Source organism: Zeugodacus cucurbitae, chromosome 4 (genome assembly GCF_028554725.1).
Source record: "Zeugodacus cucurbitae isolate PBARC_wt_2022May chromosome 4, idZeuCucr1.2, whole genome shotgun sequence".
NCBI classification, from domain to species: domain Eukaryota; kingdom Metazoa; phylum Arthropoda; class Insecta; order Diptera; family Tephritidae; genus Zeugodacus; species Zeugodacus cucurbitae.
The window spans coordinates 66,274,975-66,297,416 of NC_071669.1; the positions used below are offsets into that span (position 1 = coordinate 66,274,975).

Genomic DNA, 22,442 nt, shown 5'->3' on the forward strand with positions numbered 1-22,442 from the left:
TATTTGTCAATCTAATACATAGGTAGGATAAAATTGAAAAAAAAAAAATACAGTTCATATTACCAGTATATAACTCAAAATATAAGAAAATGGAGTTATATCGAAATTTAACCTCACTTTTTGTATGTTTTAATTTCAGAACTACATAAAGTGATGTTCACACAAAGCAACAGATTTTCCTGTGAATCAATTTACGTCCATTTCGCTAAAATTGCGAAATTTATTCCATAGAAATGTGTTTCTGGTAATTCATTTGAAACTCGAAACTAGAAATCTCATACTTTACAGGAAAACTGCGGTTTTTTGGTATAAACCCACGCAGTATGTTATTTAACAGTAAACAGGATCGCAATTGCTCATCAGAGGATAGTATAATATTTTATATTCGCATTTATTTAAATAATCGTTTCACTGTAATAATGATTTAAAAAAAAGCTCTACATACCTCGGGCAAATCGGTACCAGGGAATAAATCCATGTAAATTCCAATGAAGAGCGAAACGTCTTGTTCCAAGAATTTCGGCAAGTTCACATCAACAATGGCGCGCAAAACAATTTGCGCTTCGGGCAATGTAGAATATAGACGACGAAGTGAAGCGGAAGCCAACAGCACGGACTTAACAGCGCGCATACCTGTTGGAAGAAAATGTTAATTTTTTTTGTAATCCATAAAAAATGTATGCAACGCAAAGTTTGCATTAATGCAGTTCAGGCGAAAAATTGTTGAATGTTGAGCGGAAAATGAACTGCAAATACGTAAATATTATAAAGTTATTTCGCATATTTCGATGATAAAACTATTTTTCAACAACAGAAAGTCGCATTAAAAGTTAAGCTTTAAGTCGCATAAATTTCAATTTCACTCTCCTTTTCCGTGGTGGCCCATGACACTGCCGTTACTTTGGCGCATAAATTCAAAATCTTCCGATAACTTTTTGGCAGATACTTTAACCTCTGTGGATTTTCTTAATATATTTCTAATAAAACGTCAGCAATTCCTACGTGAAAAATGCCGCAAAAAAGTTTCACCCCAATTGCGGCACTTCTGCGAGGCGTTAACATTTACCAAATAAGTTTTTCTATTTTGAAAGCCAAAAATAAGATATCTATCAGTATTTGCGTACATAAATCTCATTGTTATTGCATGAGAGTAGGTGCCACGGCCGCGGCTATTTCGCCGACTCACGCAAATGTCGCTGTCAAACTTGTGAATTAACATTTTTTGGCACGCAAATAACAACAACTAAAACACAAATCAAATGATATTCCGCAATTTCTTTTCTACATTTCGCCAATTTATCAATGAAAAGTGCGTTCAAAGTTCCTACGTAAATGCGCTTTCAATATGAAAACAAATATATTTTGTGGAAATTTTGCAGAAGCTTCGAAAGATCAATTATTTGGGGGTGTTTTGAGGAGTTTTCTTTGACGTTTGCAGCGATATCACTCGGTGCCAATTTGAATTTTGCAAAAGTTTTGTAGTATGTATGGTGTCTGCTAACCTTTCTGATTGGTGTTTTTCTATAAAATTTATAAATTTTTTAAGTTCCCGGAAATTGATGCACAGACAACCGAAATTGGAGTTTGCTCAAAAAGAATCTATTTGAATTAATGAGACCATTACATTTCAATTGCATTATTTGGATAACTACAATACTTAAAAGGTAAGAATTTTTGTATCTTAGTTAATATTAAGTTGTCACAATGGGCCTCCCAAAGGCCTAGGTGCGTCGTCATTTGACAACCACTTAACCACCTAATATTAAGTTGACAAATAAATATCTCTCTTCCGCTTTTTTACTATTTATTCAATGCTTTATAAAAAGTGTTACAGTGATTGGATTTAATTCAAATATGCGTTTCGCTCGATAATCTGTTTCCATCTAGACGGCAACTTCATAATATCCCCCGTAGAAGCCCCCTCCTTATTTGCGAAGAACTCGGGCAGCCACTTTTAATAATCCTCTTTTAAGTTCAATTTTACACCACTAAGGGCGTTCAACATGGACAGGAACAGGTGGTAATCACTTGGAGCTATGCCCGGGCTATGTGGTGGATGCGGTAAAACCTCCCATCCGAGCTCCCGTAGCTTCTGACAAGTCATCAACGAAGTGTGTGGTTTTTCGTTGTCCTGGTGGAACACTACACCCTTCCTGTTGGCCAATTCTGGACACTTCTGGTCGATCGCCTGCTTTAAGCGGTCCACTTGTTCGCAGTAGATGATAGAATTAAGCGTCTGGCCATATGGGAGCAGCTCATAGTGGACGATTCCCTTCCAATCCCACTAAACACAGCAAAACCTTCCTGGCCGTCAATACCGGCTTGGCCACTGTTTGGGACGATCGGCCTTCGACCGCGACCATTTTCGCTTGATATTGTCGTACGTGATCCGCTTCAAAAATGGGTAGAGTTCGTTCCGTTTCAGCAGCATTTCGCAGGATTTGATTCGGTCCAGAAGGTTTTTTTTTTTTGCGTCAAATCATGCGGACCCAAACATCAAGCTTTTTTGTGTGACCAGCCTTCTGCAGATGGTTTAAAATGGTTTGGTGACTAACTCCCATTTTCTGGGCGATGTCACGAGATGCCGTATGCCGGTCTAACTCGATGTTTTCCATGATTTTATTGGTATTATTGGTATAACGAAGGAAAACTTTAAAATAGCGCGAATTTCGGCGTTAGTGAACTCCATGTTTACACGTCTATTACTGTTGAACGCAATATCTAAACTAATCATGCATAGCGTCGTTTTGTAGGTTATGTCAAGATCTTTCAAAGATGTATAGTATTGCCAGATACGAGCTCTGTAGCGCTTTATACATGGTCGCGAAATTCAAAAGACAAAAAGGCGAAAGGGAGATATTTATCTAATATAAATTCTTCTAGTAAATATTGCAGGACCATCTAGTCATCCTAAGTAAGTTTTTCACGAACATAGGCTTTCCGAATTATACTAAAATATTTTCTGGAAGTTAATTTTGAAAAATGCTCAAGATCATAATGTAGTCTCAGAGAAGGAAAATGTAAGTGGAGTAAGCTATATTGAATGTCATTAGAGTTTCATGATAGTGTAGGACCAATATATTTACAGTATATAGAGCTTCAATTACTCTGCTTACATTTTTCCCTCGGAATAAACTTATTTAGACCAAGTATATAATACCAAAGTTCAGAAAAACGTGAAAATGTCTAGCCCGTAGGTAAAATTGCTATGAGGCTTAAACGAAACTAAACTTTATTTTATATATACACTATTTAAAGCGCATCCATTGAAATATGGAACACATGCACTATTGTTAAAAGTATACTGAAGTGTGATGGTAAAGGAACCAACAACACTAGCGGATGCATTTGAGCGGATGATGTGAAGCAAACGCAAGGAAGGAAGAAATAAAAGAATACTTGCACAAAGCAAATCATCGCCAAGCGCGCATTTCCGCAAATTCACCTGCGACTATTGATGTACTACCATTCTACTTCATATTTTTTCACTTGCTCGCAGAGAATGCAACACTTGTATACCTTTCATACAATATTTTCGAGAATTTTTTCGCTATTATCGGTGGTAAGTGTCCGTCAAGTACATATTATATATGGACTTATAAACATGTATACACTTCGAAGTGTTGCTTAAAAAGCATCATCGTATATAAATCGAATTCAACGCCGACTGAATAAATAAACGGTTCAGGCGGACAGTCAGTCGTAGGACCTCTTCTTAATAGTTCACATCTCTTACACAAGCATACTCACATCTCTCATTAAATTCCAACACATATGTAAGTACTTACTAAATACATATATAAAGACATATAGACTTACCGTAATCATAGTGCGATTGTGATGATAACTGTTCGGAACACAATTTATATGTGTGTACTATTTTTTGTGCCAACATTCGCGCCTGATCGAAACCGTTGGAATAAAGCGTGATTTCGCCAATCATGGCATAGTCAGGTACCATCATGGCCACCGTGCGGAAGAGCACTTTCAAATTGTCTGGCAATTCTGTGCGGCCAGCATAGCTGCGGGAGAAATGAAAAATATATATAGCTTTATAAGTATTTATGAGAGTGGATTAAAAAGCGCGTTATACATATGGATACAGTTAAATATGTGGGCATGCATGTAAAAAGATATTTAATAGAGAGATTTTTGGTATTAAAAACGTATACACTTAGAACTGAGTCTGCGAATGGTAGTTTTATAAATCATGAATTGATGTGTCAATTCTTTTGGAGATAAAACAGTAATATCTAGACTCTCAGGATTCATTCGGGTAGACCAAGTGATTATAATCTCAAAAACTCCTTTATAAGTCTGTCCCGATATCGAATAAACGAAAATTTTTATATAGAACTTGAAAGCCTAGGCCATAATTAATTTACGAATTTATATATTTTCGAGATTCAGTTCAATATACCTAAGTTTCGATACGCAAGAAGTTCTCATCAGGATAAATTAGAAATATCAATGGTTGAGCTCACTCACTCACATTCACTTTCTATCAACCTAACCTCGTAGCAAACAGCCAAAAAAAAAAGAAAAAGGTCAAAGCAAAAATCACAACCAATGAAATTATTTTGGTAGAAATCAAATTATGATTTTACAATGCTGTTTGAGGTTATGTACACATGCTATTCTATCTGGTTCGATTTTCTCAAATAAATGTGTTATAGAAGTGTGTATTTATATCGCATTAGTTTCACTTTTGTACAGAATAAGTAAGAATATGAGTATGAAGATATTGAAAACTCATTAAATAAGTGTGTATATACTCTTAGAAGATATTTGTGGTCAAACTCGCCCAACACTTTTCCTCCATTACTGCAGAGATGGTAGAAGCAATAGTTCTCCCTAAAATTTCTATCTACTGTAAAAATTGTTAAAGTAAACTTAAATGTTTACCGAACTTTGTTCAATTTCAGCTGTCTGCTTAGTGGAAGTTCGCTAAGATAAGCGAGAATTACTAAAGAATATAAAGAAATGGTAACAGTGATGTGAGGGATTGTACCGAATTATATATGTAAGTGTGTATTTGGAGTTCTTCGAATATAGTTTAATTTCAAACGAATTAGTGGTAAATGGCGGCACTAAAGATATTAAAAGCTGCTGTGGTGTGAAAAAAATGTACTCAAAGCCCTCTCGGAAGCTGAAACACTCGTTATCTATGTATGTATAGAACTCTGGTAGCTTTAGTTTATTTTAAGGTGTTACATGGGTTTTGTCTGGTAAAAAAAGTACTATTTCAATATTTCTGTCTTATAGATACATATTTAAAGAATAATTTCTAAAATTAAAAAAAACAAATAAAACTCCTCCATTCTGATGTCATTTCCGGTGACGCCTCGGAAAAAAGGTGCGTCCGTGTTGTCAGCATGTCTCCTGTCAGGATCATCCAAAATGAAAAAACAAAAATAAGTGTTTTAGATAAGACCATAACCTCGTGTTTGAACGAAGGAAAGACAAAAAAAGTAAAAATTGGAATTTTGGTAGACATTTTTCCAGAAAAAAAATCGGACAAATTTGCTTGACATTTTGTTTAAAAAAAAAAAATTATTCGTCCGTGCAAAATTTCATCAGCCGACTTTGAAAACACGATTCCAAAAGCGCATTTAAAGTTTTGAGTAACAATAATACCTGACTTGGAGCGCACACCTTCTAATGGCTGTATCTCCGAAACTTTTATTCGAATCGACTTGAAAGTTGAGCATAATATTCTTGAGATGTTCTAGAAATTGATAAGTAAAAATAAAAAAAAATTGATTTTTTGAACCCGCGAAATCCATGTAACCCCTTAATAACTAAGATTTTCGTAACTTTTCTGAGAAACATCGCTTTAGTGAATTACTATATTCAATTTTAAATATGAAAGTATAGAAGTAAGAGGTTGTATTTAACCACTTAATTATATCAGAACTGTCGATTATTGGAGGCAAATACCACAAAAGTCAATTAAAATAGGTATTATGACTAGAATTGCAGAAGATAACCTTGGTATCGCAGCTAACCAGCTGTCCCTCAAATACTACGAAACTATAAATATGCGTTCGGGAAATCTACAATGACCCGCTGGCGCAAAACCAAATGGCCTCTGATAACACTAATGGAAAACAGAGATGAACACACAAGGCTGCAGAAGGAAGGCAATGGGGTGCCTTCTCAATTGTAGTTCTTGGACCTCTCAGAAGGAGCATGATTTTCGTGCCAGCAGGAAAACGATGGAATGCTAAGCTGACAATGATTCAGCATTTTCTATGCATGCATGGCATGAAAGACCGCATCAGAATAAATCAAAAATGTATTTCACCTGGAAAGATATCTTGCTATTAGAAATTTATAGAATTAAATATAGAAGATAAATGATTTTCATTTCATTTTTAAACAGCGTAATTTTTCCTACAGGTCATATTTAAGATACACATGCCAACTGCATCTTACTCACTAGCTGCTGAAATTGCTGTGGTTACCACTCAACATGATGTCCTATGTCGCCAAATTTACATACATACATATAAACCGACGAGAGCATATGGCAAATAGACAATATATGATTGCCAAAGCCGCTGGGCAGGTAAAAAGCGCGACAGTGGTCTCTCTGCAAAATCGAGTTGCAGATCAAAGCATGTGGGCAGCTGTTGCGATTGCAACAATTTGTGTTTGTGCATATTGTTGTTGTGAGTGTGTGTGTTTGCCTTGTTGGCGATGCAATATGCCAACAGGAGCAGCATTTGAATCGCTCATACGCACTGGCCAACACACACACTTGCGACTTGCACTCGTGTAAAGAAAAACAGCGAAGGCCGGGTAGTCGGCATGCAAATGTTTAGAGCGTTGCATAATCGGTAGCGCAACAGTAAACGACACGGTGGGCAAACAAGTCTGGGCAAATGCAACTACTTCGATACATTCGAATAACCACAATAGAAACAAAGGTTGAAAAAATACATGAAATGAATGCCTGCCAAATGGTTTTATTTCCATTTGGTATTTGATAATGGAGAAAAAAAGTGTAGACATTCTGGAAAAAGCCTATGGAGTTACGGTCGTGAAATCATTGGCAGCAATTCGTAGTGCAATTCTTTCGTTGGTTGATTTCTGGTAAAAAGGAGTTGAGTTTTCTGTATTTAAAGTTTATGTAGAGCTATGTTTTTAGTGGGAGTAGAATGGAGTGGGAGTCAAAACCAGAGACCGATCAGAATATCATTTTCAGATCAAATGAGGAATTGTTTGCAATTTCATGGAATAGTTTGATTTGATATTCGATAGATGTCGCTAAGGTTGCAATTAAAACTTAAAGTACTTTGGAAAATATATTATCGTTATATATATTCGGTGGAGTGAAAAAGAAAGAGGGATCAATGTTATAGAAAAGATACAGAACGGTATGTAAAACAAAGCAAAATATAACTAATAGGCTTTGAAGGGTTCACAAACACCCGCATGTCACAATGTAATGGAAATACTCAAATCGCTTAAGTTGTTGATCAGTATAGTTATAATATAGACCGTATCTCTGGAGTATTAAAACGGTCTCCATCGGTTATTCAGCAACTCATGTTATGATATAATTATTTTAGTCACTTATAGATCTCTAAATTCATTATAAAGGGTGATTTTTTAAGAGCTTGATAACTTTTTAAAAAAAAAAACGCATAAAATTCTCAAAATCTCATCGGTTCTTTATTTGAAACGTTAGATTGGTTCATGACATTTACTTTTTGAAGATAATTTCATTTAAATGTTGACCGCGGCTGCGTCTTAGGTGGTCCATTCGGAAAGTCCAATTTTGGGCAACTTTTTCGAGCATTTCGGCCGGAATAGCCCGAATTTCTTCGGAAATGTTGTCTTCCAAAGCTGGAATAGTTGCTGGCTTATTTCTGTAGACTTTAGACTTGACGTAGCCCCACAAAAAATAGTCTAAAGGCGTTAAATCGCATGATCTTGGTGGCCAACTTACGGGTCCATTTCTTGAGATGAATTGTTCTCCGAAGTTTTCCCTCAAAATGGCCATAGAATCGCGAGCTGTGTGGCATGTAGCGCCATCTTGTTGAAACCACATGTCAACCAAGTTCAGTTCTTCCATTTTTGGCAACAAAAAGTTTGTTAGCATCGAACGATAGCGATCGCCATTCACCGTAACGTTGCGTCCAACAGCATCTTTGAAAAAATACGGTCCAATGATTCCACCAGCGTACAAACCACACCAAACAGTGCATTTTTCGGGATGCATGGGCAGTTCTTGAACGGCTTCTGGTTGCTCTTCACCCCAAATGCGGCAATTTTGCTTATTTACGTAGCCATTCAACCAGAAATGAGCCTCATCGCTGAACAAAATTTGTCGATAAACACATTTCGAACCGAACACTGATTTTGGTAATAAAATTCAATGATTTGCAAGCGTTGCTCGTTAGTAAGTCTATTCATGATGAAATGTCAAAGCATACTGAGCATCTTTCTCTTTGACACCATGTCTGAAATCCCACGTGATCTGTCAAATACTAATGCATGAAAATCCTAACCTCAAAAAAATCACCCGTTATAATCGTTTGGCAAAAGCCAAAATAGTATAGGCTTTTAAGTCTGTAGAATTAATATGAAGTCTCTTGAGGCCTGAAGATTATTTAAAGTATTGAAAAAATATAACGCGACGCTCAAAAATAGATGTGGCAAGCAGCATTGAACAAAACTAAGACTATTATATAACAAACAAGCATACATATTTACTAAAATATTTTCTGTTTTTTTTTTTTTTTTGTTTCTTGCAGCACTTACCCAGGATTCATTGTTATGAATATGGAACATGTGGGATCCAAGCGTAGCAAAGTGTCCTCAAAGAAGAATTTCACCACCTTACGGCCGATAGCGCGTTGAATGGTTAGAATTTGCTGCGCCACCACAGAGAGCACCTCCAACTCGATGCGATTGAACTCATCGAAACAAGCCCAGGCGCCAGATTGTGCTAAGCCCTGCAAAAGAAAGGCGAAAATTAAAAAAATATAAAAACAATGCAGCAAATACATGCAAAAGCAGTGAAGTCAAAGGAAGGATGTTAAAAAAATAACAAACGCAAGAAAATGTGGAGTGGCAGTAGAATATACGCCAAAAGGAATCGAGAAAGCGGATAAAGGCACTAAGAAAAACTCTTTTCACTATTGAGACATATCGGATTTAGTGAAAGAGTTCGGCGAGTACGCATATGCGGCCATGCATACAATTGTATGTTTGCGTAAACACGGCATATGCAAATGCACTTGTAGCAAATTGAAAGCATCGCAGACAGCCTGTGGCAAAATAAACAAGCGTGTGCCTAGGCCGACAAACAACAGTATACGTTCACCGCAAAAAGAAAATATAAATACAAATGCAGATTAAAAAAGATATATTGCAGCAATAACAAAGATTGCCCAACCCACTTTAATTTCGACTTATTGAATTTAAAAGCGCTTTCTCAAATGCAATAGCTTAATTCTCAATAGTTTCTCAACAAACAGTTAACTGTAATTTGATTTGAAAATATTATTTTTAGTTGTTTAATTGCCGTTATTATATTGCATAATTGGAGTAATAAGTAATAACGAAAACATTTGAGAATTGAGAAATTTCTCAATAGTTTCTCAACAAGCAGAAAACAAGACTTTCAGTTTAAAAAGTAACATTTATACAATTTTTCTGGTTTTTTGGTTGCTTAAAGGTAATATACTTATTTTCAAATTAGTTGATAAATGCTGGAGAATTATATTATTCTCAACAGCAACTTAAAAATAGGGCGAAAATGGTATTATAGCATTAAGAATCAGCGATATATCATGCTTCAAGCATTTTTAACCATAATTGAACTATTTAACCATAATTAGAGCTTCGATTTGCAAAATTCCTTCGACGAAGCTTCAAAGTAGTAGTTGCTTTACATTTTCTATGGATTCTAGATTCCATAATTCTAAACCAGGGATCCGTCCTAAGATTTTCGAGTGTGTCTATTATTCTTTCACTTTTGTGTCGGGTCCTTTAAGTAACTCTTCAAGATATGTCCCTTGGTGTTCACAATATTTTCTTCTGTTTATTTAAATACTCTTTCTCCATTGTCTTTGTCAATAACAATTGCAGTTCAGTAAAGTTTTTATGCTCATACTTTTCTCAATTGAACTGCGCTCCTTTGGTTCACTCGTGTTTTTTTTGCCTGCCTCTACATATCGGTACCAACAAAGGAACTGTGTTCAATGCTGTCTGTCGTTTAAGGTCTGCCATATTCAATTGCGTTGCGTTAAATTTGTTACTTATTTCTGTTATTTTCGTTGATTATTGTTGTTGCTAAAATTTTGCTCGGTCAAAAATGGCCATCTCTCCACTGCGCTGTTGTTTTACTTATTGTTTAGTAGAATGCCAGCATTTGATTAGACGCCACTGTGTGTGTGTTGTGTTTGTGTGTATATTTATTGACCTCTTTGTTTTTCTAACATTTCGCCAGCATTTTGTGTGCACTTATTTCTGCTACATTTGAACTTTTATCAGAAGTTACATCAGCAGTTTTGTTTACTTTTAATTTGTTGCAGTATTTAGTGTAAAAATGCGTTTTTTGGGTTCGTTTTCACATTTAAGTGCAATGGCTTCGAAGTTTCACCGTATTTACATACGGTCATTGGCCTTTATGTGCGGTTAATTGCTTGTTACAAATATGTTTTTAGTGTGTTCTTCGGGGTTAATAATTTGCATTTCGTTGAAAAAAATTTAAAAGAAATTAATATTTCATACACATGAGTGGACTAAAATAATGAAATGTTATTTGGATTTTTTTTTTCAAAAATTATTTCCATTAAGTTTGGAGTATTAAAAAGGAAGGAAAGGTAGAAAACAACTTACTAGGAGAGCTAAGAGTTATATTTCTTGGACAATTTGTTCCTTCATTTCCTACAAATTCAATAAGCATTTCAATTTGAGGTTAAGTTGGTCAAGTCAAACAGCATTGCACAACAGGGTCAACGGGGCATGATTCTAACACTGATATCAGATGAAATTTACTATGAAAAGCCAAATGAACACAACTTCTTAATATTTTCGATGCTTATTTTAAATAAAAATTATATAACTCTAAAAAACACCCTTTATATGTGAATTTAATATTAAAAATTCCACTATCATAATTAAGAAATTTAATGAACAATTCATTACGCATTCATTCATACCGATAAACAAACTCCCGTCTTGGAAGACACTTCCTACAGCCAAAGCTTATGATTTAATAAGAATTTAATAATTAATGGTTAATAAAGTGCTAAACAAAATTATCAAAAAACAAGTTTCGAAGAGCGTGTGGCATTTGTCAGAACGTGTTTAACTGGCAAACCACCAGCTAGTACAGATGAAAGTGTCATAGCATGAAAATGATTTCATAATTTAGAAAAGCGAAAATTTAAATATTAATAAGTAAACTCGTATTCGTAGTATAAATATAGCTATCTGTCTTAAAAACAATTGCTTTTGAAGATTTCTAATCCTGTTTCTAGTTTAAGCAACAAAAGTCAATAACAATTTTTTGCGAATAATACTCGTATTAATATAGGGTTCAAATAATCGGTACTCGAGACTATTTGATTCCCACTTTTAGAAGAAATCCCATATTTCAGCAATTACTGAACCAATATCGGTACGTAATATGCCTTTGTATTCTTTGTGGAACTGTCTGGAATTAATTTGGACTCCAACTACGCCTACTTTCTGTATTATAATGTTTTATTTGAATTCCAAAGGCATATTTGATCATACACACACTAAATCTCTTCTAAAAATATACAAAGCCTGACTATACATTTTCCAGATCCCAGATATCTAATATGAGCATCTTTCACATATATCAGACTTTTTAAAGAAAATATCGATCAATTTGTAAAATATCTTAATGAAATTAAGTGATAATGTTTTATCGAAGAGGTTATTGTCAAAAATTTACGAACTCGGTTCAAACTTTTCTACATCTCTGGATGAATTTAAGCTGCATCCAAGTGTATCAATTTGTATGAAATATATTGGTTGACAAATATCTCTCTTCCGCCTTTTTGACTTTTGAATTTCGCGGCTATGTATAAAGCGCTACAGAGCTCGTTAAAGGCAAATCCGCTAGAGAAACGCTCCGTGAGATTAATGTTGTTTTGGGGGATGGTATTCTATCACTTCGAACTACGGAGGAATGGTTTCGACGATTGAGAGCGGGTGAAAACAACACCATGGATAAGCCAGCCGGCGGAAGACCTGTCACGACGAATACCGATCAAATCATGGAAAACATCGGGATGTGGCATCTCGTGACATCGCCCAGGAGATAGGAGTTAGTCAGCAAACCATTTTAAATCATCTGCAGAAGGTTGGATATACAAAAAGCTTGCTGTTCAAGTGAAAACGGTCGTGGTCGAAGGCTGGTGAATCGTCCAAAACAGTGGCCAAGCCGGGATTGACGGTCAGGAAGGTTTTGCTATTTGTTTTAGAAGGGAATCATCCACTATGAGCTGCTCACATATGGCCAGACGCTTAATTCTACCATCTACTGCGAACAACTGGACTGCTTGAAACAACACCAGACTACACACTTCGTTTATGGCTCGTCAGAAGCTACGGGAGCTCGGATGGGAGGTTTTATCGCATCCATCATATAGCCCGGACATAGCGCCAAGTGATTATCACCTGTTCTTGCCCATGGCGAACGCCCTTGGTGGTGTAAAGTTGAACTCAAAAGCGGCTTGTGAAAAGTGGCTGGCCGAGTTCTTCGCAAATAAAGAAGGGGGGCTTCTACGAGGGGATATTTGAAGTTGCCGTCTTAATGGAAACAGATTATCGAACGAAACGTCGTATATTTTAACAAAATCCGATCGCTGTAACACTTTTTATAAAGCGTTGAATAAAGGGAAAAAAGCGGAAGGGAGATATTTATTAGCCAACCAATATTTGAATGTCTTTATTTAGAAGTTTTATTAAAAGTGGTTTATGAAAAGATTTATTAAATCGGTTCACATGTTCCTGATTTTAGTTTATCTGGAATCGAACCAAAAAAAAAAAATATTTTTTTTTAAGTTTCAGATTTTCATTAATAACTTTTAAATTTAATTTTGGGACAAAATATTTTTAAAAGATGGAACAAAAACTAAAAAGGTGAAAGAACTCAATTTATACTCACTCAAGCTCATCGATTTGATCGTGATATGAAAGGGTAAGCAATCGAATTAGTGTCGTTGAAAACTAGTAGATTACTTTAATCCTAAGTAATGTATATAAATCAAGTCTCTTTTCTAATTTATAGTGTTTAATATTATATGTAATATTTCTTTTTCTAATAGCAGGTGCAAAATAGAATCGTATAATTAATTGACCCGAACTAAACAAATTCGCGTTTAAATATTAAAAATCTAAATAATACAGCAATAAAATATAATTAATTAACGAAGAAATCTAATTTATTAAAGCATACTTTCGAAACTAATATTTTAAGCGCAACACTTCGCCACAATTCCAGATTTCCATCGAAATCAACAATCACACTACAGAGCCACATATTTATATATAGCGCTGACGCGTGCGCATATCAAATTACGCATATTGATTTATTCATTCATTATCTAACTATCTATTTACTTGTGGCTTTAAGATGTCGCGTCATTAGTTATGTATGTGCCGACCACGGTCCCTTCACACAATAAGTGAACGCGCTCCCTTTACTTTAAGTAAATAAATATGTTTCTTTGTTGGTACTGAAGGTAGGAAACTTGAATTTCCTCGCCATAATTTAACAAAATTTGGCACTCAAGTAAATCCACAAGTATGAATAATTTACCTTGAACTTCATTAACCCCGCGCTCAGCCGACCGTTCCCACTACCGAGTTCGGTGTTAATTATTCAAATTTCTTTAAACATCGTCGTCGAGGAGAGCTATTCCCAGTTAAAGAATATCATTAATTTCTGTGCTATCAACACACGTGCGGCCGGCGACCCACCTAAACAGCAGGCGCAGCTAGTCCGGCCAGCAGCATCTCAACCAGCCAATGTGGCGGCCGCCGCCAGGTGCTCAGCGTTTGGAGCGCGTGTAACTCACACGTCTACACAGCACGCGCTTGCGGTGCCGATGCTGTGGTTCGACGAAGACTCCCACTTTCTAAAGTAGCACGCTTACCAATAAATTTCGGCGTCTACAGATACTAGTTTCAACACGGGCGTAGTGGGAACATCTGATGTTTAGTCATTTGATTTATCACATCCACCTTTTTCTTTTTGTTTATTTGGTTAATGACCTATTCATGAAAGACGGCGCGCTACGGCAGACCGGCAGCCGCAGCGGTTGAGATAGCGGTCGCGCAACAGATGGTGTCATAAACCGAATACGGCGAAGAGAAATGCTTCGAGTGTGTTACCCGTTAAGCGCGAAGTGTTTCAAGACACCGAGGCGTTCGAGTGGCACCAGAGTGTCTCTTGAATATAGACTGTGGCTAAAAATAGAGAACGCAAGCGATTGGGCGGTTGGCGCGTTTAGCGGAGCACTTAAGGCGAGGTTAATTTATCTTGCCGACCAAATTGGTTATCAATTAAAACAAGTTGCGGCCGGCTAAGCGACTAAGCTGAGCGCTTGAGCCCTAAATGCTTGGCCATCGCAAACACAAAGTTTTAGTGGCTCTTTTTTGTATTCTTTGTCAGTGGATGTGAATGTTAGGGAAACGCTCACTCGTGCACGCAAAAAAATACAAAAAAATGTATAATAATAAAATACAATTGGATTAAATGAATGCGGAATATATTATGCGTCAGTTGCGAAGATCAAACTAAAATAGAACCATAGTAATGTCGACACTCAATTCACCGGCGATTGTTCGAAGATTTCTATTGTGTCTTTGGTCTTTTTTGCTGTTTTTGTATATTTTTTTGCGAACAGTTCACTTTTTAGCATACTTAGTTGGTTGTAGCGCCAAAAGTGATGAGTCTTTCTCAATGCGATGCCATAGCATTTTTCGTATAAATATGATTCGCTGAAGGTCCAAGAACATCATTCTCGCAGATTAACTCATTCGCAACGGTCTTAGCTTAGCTAACGAGTTATTGGCTACAAAATGAAATTTTTCGTCGCGTTGTTTGCCGTTATCGCGGTTGTCGCCGCCGTTGAAGTGCCCAGCAATGATTACTTGCCGCCAGCTGAAGCGGTCGCAATTGAACAAGTCGTTGTAGAGCCCCAGGAAGCCGCCGTCCTTGCTGATGATGGTTACCGTTACAAGACCGTCCGTCGCCTGAAATACCGTCATCGTCGTGATGTTAGCGAATTGCCTTCCAACGAATACTTGCCCCCAGCAGCCAGCGCTCCAGTAGCCGTTGCTGAACCACAAGTCTTTGTTGAACCACAAGAATCCGCTGTCTTGGCTGATGATGGTTACCGTTACAAGACCGTCCGTCGCTTGAAATACCGTCATCGTCGTGATGTCAACGAATTGCCCTCCAACGAATACTTGCCCCCAGTCGCTGCTGCCCAGGAACAAGTTGTCTTCGAAGCTCCTCAAGAGTCCGCCGTCTTGGCTGATGATGGTTACCGTTACAAGACCGTCCGTCGCTTGAAATACCGTCATCGTCGTGATGTTAGCGAATTGCCTTCCAACGAATACTTGCCCCCAGCAGCCAGCGCTCCAGTTGCCGTTGCTGAACCACAAGTCTTTGTTGAACCACAAGAATCCGCTGTCTTGGCTGATGATGGTTACCGTTACAAGACCGTCCGTCGCTTGAAATACCGTCACCGTCGTGATGTCAACGAATTGCCCTCCAACGAATACTTGCCCCCAGCAGCCAGCGCTCCAGTAGCCGTTGCTGAACCACAAGTTTTTGTTGAACCACAAGAGTCCGCTGTCTTGGCTGATGATGGTTACCGTTACAAGACCGTCCGTCGCTTGAAATACCGTCATCGTCGTGATGTCAATGAATTGCCCTCAAACGAATACTTGCCCCCAGTTGCTGCTGCCCAGGAACAAGTTGTCTTTGAAGCTCCTCAAGAGTCCGCTGTCTTGGCTGATGATGGTTACCGTTACAAGACCGTCCGTCGCTTGAAATACCGTCACCGTCGTGATGTCAACGAACTCCCATCCAACGAATACTTGCCCCCAGCTGCCAGCGCTCCCGTCGCTGTTGTTGAACCACAAGTTATCGATGTACCACAAGAGTCCGCCGTCTTGGCTGATGATGGTTACCGTTACAAGACCGTCCGTCGCTTGAAATACCGTCATCGTCGTGATGTCAACGAATTGCCTTCCAACGAATACTTGCCCCCAGCAGCTAGCGCTCCAGTAGCCGTTGCTGAGCAACAAGTCTTTGTTGAACCACAAGAGTCCGCTGTCTTGGCTGATGATGGTTACCGTTACAAGACCGTCCGTCGCCTGAAATACCGCCATCGTCGTGATGTTAGCGAATTGCCCTCCAACGAATACTTGCCCCCAGCAGCCAGCGCTCCAGTAGCCGTTGCTGAGCAACAAGTCTTTGTTGAACCACAAGAATCCGCCGTCTTGGCTGATGATGGTTACCGTTACAAGACTTTGCGTCGCCTTAAATACCGTAAACGTCGCGTTTAAGCACACATTTTGTCCGGACACAAGCTTCCTAAATATATAGTACAAGTTAAGACCCCATTTCATTGACTACCTCAGCGAATTTTTATGCAACGAATAAAGAACACATTTTTGTTTATAAAAATATTTTGTTTCTCTTTTTGTACCCTGAGCTGAGCTTCTTAGTACAGCTAATCTTCTAAGTATATGTTTGGTGAACGAAAATACGAGCTAAGCTTCACTTGTTACTTACCTTGAAAAATTTGCCCAATGCTTTGTAATCCAAGCCATCCGAACAGTTAAATACTACACATTTTTTCGCTACAGCTTTCGCTAAATCTTTACACGTCTCCGTTTTGCCCGTACCTGCTGGTCCTTCGGGTGCGCCACCTAAGCACAATTTTAATGCGCCCATCAGCGTTCTGTGGAAGAAATGTCTAGTCAGCGATTACAGTACGTTGGGGAGTGTGGAGTGTTTGAGGGAATTTAAATTACATGAGGATGTGGTAGAGTAACCCCCATTTGTATAGTAAAAAGCGAACATACATTACAAGAATTCGAAACACTCGGCATGATGGCCAAAATGGCTTTTCCTATCGGAATGTCCACTCAGTGTTCATGGTTACTTATACCTTTTTATGCCAACTATTACTATATTATTTTTTTGGCTTGGGGCATACATGGTGGCGTATGAGTGTATTTGAACTGTCAAACAATGATTTATTTGGTTTAATATAAAAAGCGTTATCTCTAGAGCCATTAAAAATGGCTTTGAGCTTCGTAGTAGGGGGTATTTTTGAATGACTAAATTATGTTGTTATTTCGAGGATTGATTTTATATGCTATTTTATATATCTAATAAATTTTGTGTTTGAAATAAAAATACTGTTTAACCATAAATACAATATATATATGTAAACCGAATACACATCGTTTACCTATTTGGATTCAAACTGTGTGCACTTCCATGTCTATATATTTCGATAAAATTACCTGTAGCACCGATCAGTAAGTGGCGTGACGACCAAACGTGGATTATTGCCCAAGTACTCCATGCCATATTTAACATCTGTAACGACCATGCTGACACAGACCCACTCCTCACCCTCTGTAAAGGAATGTGGTAAATTAAATTTTAAAATATTTTTTGACTTCTTTACTCTCAGTTTCACGCCAATAGTAACGCAGTTGAGAGATCCAGTCGAATTCGGTGATATTCTCCACATTCACATCTATTAGATACTTGACAACATCACGTGCTGCAATGGAGTAATGAAAGATAATGTCTTTAAATCTTTTACCACTGTACTTAAAATAGCTTACCATGTACGTCCAGCACAATCAAAGCCTCGATGGTTAGCCTAGTACCCGTCGCCAGATCAGTACGCACCAACTGTACCAACTCGCTGATTTGTCCGTTACATTTCTCCAAGTATTCTGGAACAGCGTTTTCACTAAAAGCTTCCTCGACCTAAGAATTAAATTGGACAGGAAATTAAAAACTCATAAATAAAAAGTTAAAGTTCGATTTGATACGAGGTTTACCTCATATGTCCAGGCCATACAGGAAATACTCTGTACCACCTGTCCTGGCCATGATGTTACCCAAATTATGCGTTCCACTAGGAAGTAATCCTCCCAAGCTAACCTCATCTGTTCTAGCACGCTTGCCAACATGACATTTTCAACTTCCTTTAGCCAAATTTCCACTAAGCCCTAGAAGAAAGCATAAAATATACCGTTAATACTACGCTGTGTAAAAATATAAACCAGGTGCTATACTTACATTCGCCAATGCTGGATTGATCTTACGTACTAGCAATACTTGCTCATCTTCATCCGAAATCATTTCCGTTATTTCCATGGAATCATCGAAGGTGAGACGTGCAATCTGCGGAATGAAAACTGTATATCTTAACACATATTCTACCAACTCTAAACACTTACACCCTCGAAACACTTTCGTAAATGCGGCTGTACACGTAGCGGGTCCTTTGTTTCGGACAATATTTCCAAGAGTTCATCATTCGACAAAAAGAAGAAACGTGCAAAGAACAAACGCTTCTGCTCTAGATATGTATTCAAACCCTTTTGCACCGTTTCAAGATCTTCGACAGCCTTCAAGAATGTTTCCAGCATATTGGGATACTCAGTGGCCACGAGTACATTCAAATTTTGACAGGTATGTTTCATGATTTTACGCCAAGTTTTATCGACCTAAAAGTATAACAAAATTTTCTGAAAAACTGAAAGAAAATATGGGGATTTTAAGATATATTACCGATTTGAAATTGCGTCCCTCAATCGGCATTTGTCGCATAATATCCTCAGAGCTAAAGATCGGTTCCAAATACATCCAAGTAACCTGCACTTGCGTCCAAGCATCGATGATATTTTGTATTAGCAGTAGTTTAGCCTCCCAATCATCCGCCTTGGAGCCCAAAGCTACAATGAATGGCGAACGTTTCATCGCCTGCGTACGCATAATGTGATCATCTAACTGTGTTTGTATATCATCTAGCGCGGAGAGTATGTGCGTATCTGAGTCACGATATTGCAAAACTTCGAAGGCGACATCTTTCCAATCGGCTTGCATGGCATCGAGCGCTGAATTCAACTCGAATTCTTTGCCAGCCGCGTTGGATATCTCCTCCAATTGTTGTAATATGCTCATTATATTGGCATCGATCATATCTTTGAGTGTGGGGTATAGTTGTGGATTGCATTCGGCGCCCAAATGTTCGGATATTAGTTTCCAATGACGTTCCGTTAGACCTTGCCGACAGATGGCGTCGAGCACTGGTAGATAAGCGCGGAACTTCTCCACTTTGATACGCATCTGTTCAGCGGCACGACGAGCAGCCGGATTATTGGCCAGCTGACGTGATAGTTTGTAGACGATCTAGACCGATTTTTTAAATATATTTCACCATAGATTTGTAAAAGCGTTGTAGTGTTTTATATTTTTATACTTACGCGATGCATACTCTCAACCTCTTCTCGTATGGCATCCGCATCTAGGCATTGGAATTCGCCATACATCCTTTGTTAGAAATTTTGTGATTAATAAAATATTATATAATAAAATATATTAAATTATTTGCGGTAACCCTTACCAAATTTGATAATCCTTTTCGAATTCGTAGGCAGTCTTCCATAACTTTTCGATTGGTTCCATTTTTTCAATAATTTCCGCAAGCACCGGGAACGGTGATATATCGATTTGTAGTAACTGTTCTTCCACATTTATGGCTCTGGCTTCCCGACTCATGCCCTGTAAAGTGGATTATAGTCAAGAGAGTATTAAGATTTTCATCACTTAAGGAAAAGTAGACCTCACTTATGCAGTATTTTTATAAAAAGTGAAGTTATAGCAGAGAAAGACAGAGACATTTAAAAAGTCAAATGGATAGGTTTGCGAAACAAATGCTTCCGAAAAGAGAACCTAACTTATACAAAATTTGTATCGAACCAATAAAAGGTGGAAATGACTGCCACCTTTTCTTAAGTCCTTCTGAGGAAACAGTGACAGAAATATTATTGATTGTAAAATTTCATACAATCTCCTCCGCAAGAAAAGTTTTTTGCTTGTCCTACCTTTTGCAGAATTTTTTGTTTCTTATTTCCTATTATATTTACTGAGTTACTGTGCCGAATTCGAAAATTCTTTCACCATTGCAAAGCTACATTCACCCCGATTACCATAGGCTATATTTATAGCTAGAATCTCAACTTTCTGGAAATAGTTCCCAGGTTAGGGTATCAAAAAGACTCCATAATGGAGAATCTTAATCTGAAACTGAAAATCGTCTTGCAAGTCATTCTCTTCGCATCGCAATCTCATGGCAGAGAGTCGAGTAACGAGCGCTCGAAGCTGCTTGCTCAACAATATTTAAAAACTTCGCTTGAGAGTAGAGTTCGCTGCGTGTGCAGCGGCTTGAAGAACAAAATATTAGAAATATACAAGCTCGCACTAGGGCGTAGAACTCTGAGCGTTCCCAGCGCCTTCAAAATCGAAGAGAAAGACAACTGACACTAAAGACTAGAGGTCGTAATCAAGTTTTAGCTCATTGCAAATAAAATATAATTTCATGTTCGAATTATCCTCATTTTAGTTTTTTAAAATGAACCCACACAAGAAACGCAAAGTACATAAATTTGTTTGAGAGAGTATGTGTAAGTGAGTAACTTATAACTTTTGAAATGCTTGTTTATACCCATGCGAAGCCGGAGCGGTCTGCTAGTATATTATAAAGTGAAGGAATAAGATGGAATTCAAAACTGAGTTATATGGGAAGTTTTCGTAGTTGTGAACCGATTTCATCCATTTTCCACACTTGTCATCAGGGTGTCAAGAAAAGAGAAAGACAAAGGTTAATTTTCAATCTAACCATTGTATGGGAGGTGGGCCTGGTTATTATCCGATTTCAACTATTTTCATGGTGTATGGTGGCGTACGTAAGGGAACCTACTGTAGGAAGTTTAATTTCCGCCGAAAGAAGTTTTTTTGTTTGTCCTCTCTTACCTAACACTTTTGTAGAATTTTATCTCTTCTTATTTCCATACAGTATACTCTTCAATAGTATACTAGTTGTTTCAGCGAACTTTATACTGTCTAACATTGGAAAGTTCGAAACAATCTGTTTGACAATTTTTGGAATTTTTTTTTAGTTATTAGTTCGATTCGAGTATTTTCCGTTAATCCAGGCGGAAGCGATTTCGACAAATCAGATATCAATAAAATATGTCCAGTCGTTCTGGAGTTGTAAAAGATCTATCTATCATAATTTATATACCTATAGATTACACAAAAATACTGATAGAATAACGAACTAGTAGATCTCATAGCATACGTGTCACTAAAGTGTTCTTTAATTTAACTTTAATTTTAAATCCACAATCCAAAGAAACTTACCTCAATTATTTCGTAGAGCTCATCAATGGTATCGACACGTTCCTTAAGCTCTTCAAGTGACATAACTTCGCGCGTTTCCTTAACACGAAAACCGTCCATGCGACGTTTCTCATACAAAATGAATTCTTCGAACTTTTTGCGGCGCTCACTGCAAAGCGGGGAAAGAGAAAAGTGAGTATAAACACTTTTGCTAATAGACACTTTCTACACAGCACAATACAAACTCTTACTAATGAAATGGATTTCAAACCAATGTGTATGTATGTGTTTGATTGGAAAACCTTTAATTAGCCGAGTTGCATTTGTGTCTTCAATGGTTTTGTATTTGCTGAGCTAAGAGCTACATTCTACATATAGATGTTTTTTTTGTAAGCTTACGCACCGCAATGCCATCTCCAAGTTCTCGCGCACCACATTCAGACGTGCCGCGCTCAAATCCAATACTTCCTCCAGTTCGCCAGGCAGTATGAAGGTGCGTGAATTGAGATGAATGTGATCACCTGTTGAATAGTTTCAAAATTTTTTGTATACGCTTTGCAACGGTTAAGGATAAGGTGGAAGGCAGCTCTCAGGCAGCTCTGTATATTGTCAATAGTTAGTGGCCACATGCATCGTGCTTTGAAAGGCAGCCGCCACAACTTTGTTATCGGTACTCGACAAGCTAATTAATTAGATCTCGAAGGCATTTTCCGCAAATAAAAAATCCTATACTTTAGTCGATATAATGTTATCGCTTTTAGAGTGTGCACATGCACCGTTAGTTTAGTATATACAGTTAACGTTAAAAAAATCATTTATAATGACAACACAAACGCTCGCTGCACACACAACAGCCCACATCCCCTCCCACTCTACTACGGCGAGTGTCAACTTCGTAATCACTAACTAAATTAAACTTTTATAATTTGCTTTTAGTATCGAGTGCCATGGGCCAGCAGCCTTTGTAACTGAAGGATATCAATGTGTTGTGAAC

General features: G+C 37.7%; 2 protein-coding genes across 2 annotated transcripts in view; one reads left to right on the forward strand and one right to left on the reverse strand.

Moving 5' to 3' along the window:
* The window catches only part of LOC105214707 (dynein axonemal heavy chain 3), a 108,866-nt gene that overhangs the window by 64,457 nt on the left and 21,967 nt on the right, over positions 1 to 22,442 (reverse strand). Inside the window, exons 19-33 of the mRNA XM_011188282.3 lie at positions 21,852 to 21,969; positions 21,470 to 21,617; positions 19,671 to 19,828; positions 19,531 to 19,597; positions 18,836 to 19,456; positions 18,502 to 18,771; positions 18,341 to 18,445; positions 18,100 to 18,270; positions 17,878 to 18,025; positions 17,715 to 17,813; positions 17,548 to 17,662; positions 16,808 to 16,976; positions 8,773 to 8,966; positions 3,820 to 4,022; positions 446 to 633 (exon numbers count right to left, since the gene is read on the reverse strand). Coding sequence (XP_011186584.3) covers positions 446 to 633; positions 3,820 to 4,022; positions 8,773 to 8,966; positions 16,808 to 16,976; positions 17,548 to 17,662; positions 17,715 to 17,813; positions 17,878 to 18,025; positions 18,100 to 18,270; positions 18,341 to 18,445; positions 18,502 to 18,771; positions 18,836 to 19,456; positions 19,531 to 19,597; positions 19,671 to 19,828; positions 21,470 to 21,617; positions 21,852 to 21,969 — 2,774 coding nt within the window. The remainder of the gene's footprint in view (positions 1 to 445; positions 634 to 3,819; positions 4,023 to 8,772; positions 8,967 to 16,807; positions 16,977 to 17,547; positions 17,663 to 17,714; positions 17,814 to 17,877; positions 18,026 to 18,099; positions 18,271 to 18,340; positions 18,446 to 18,501; positions 18,772 to 18,835; positions 19,457 to 19,530; positions 19,598 to 19,670; positions 19,829 to 21,469; positions 21,618 to 21,851; positions 21,970 to 22,442) is intronic.
* On the forward strand, positions 15,067 to 16,701 carry LOC105214685 (uncharacterized). Its single transcript, XM_054229006.1, has one exon. It carries the CDS (start codon positions 15,082 to 15,084, stop codon positions 16,576 to 16,578), a length of 1,497 nt encoding a protein of 498 aa, XP_054084981.1. The 5' UTR covers positions 15,067 to 15,081; the 3' UTR covers positions 16,579 to 16,701.

Bases quoted from the DNA above. Each gene is read 5' to 3' on its own strand.
- LOC105214685 (XM_054229006.1), top strand. From the start codon at position 15,082: ATGAAATTTTTCGTCGCGTTGTTTGCCGTTATCGCGGTTGTCGCCGCC.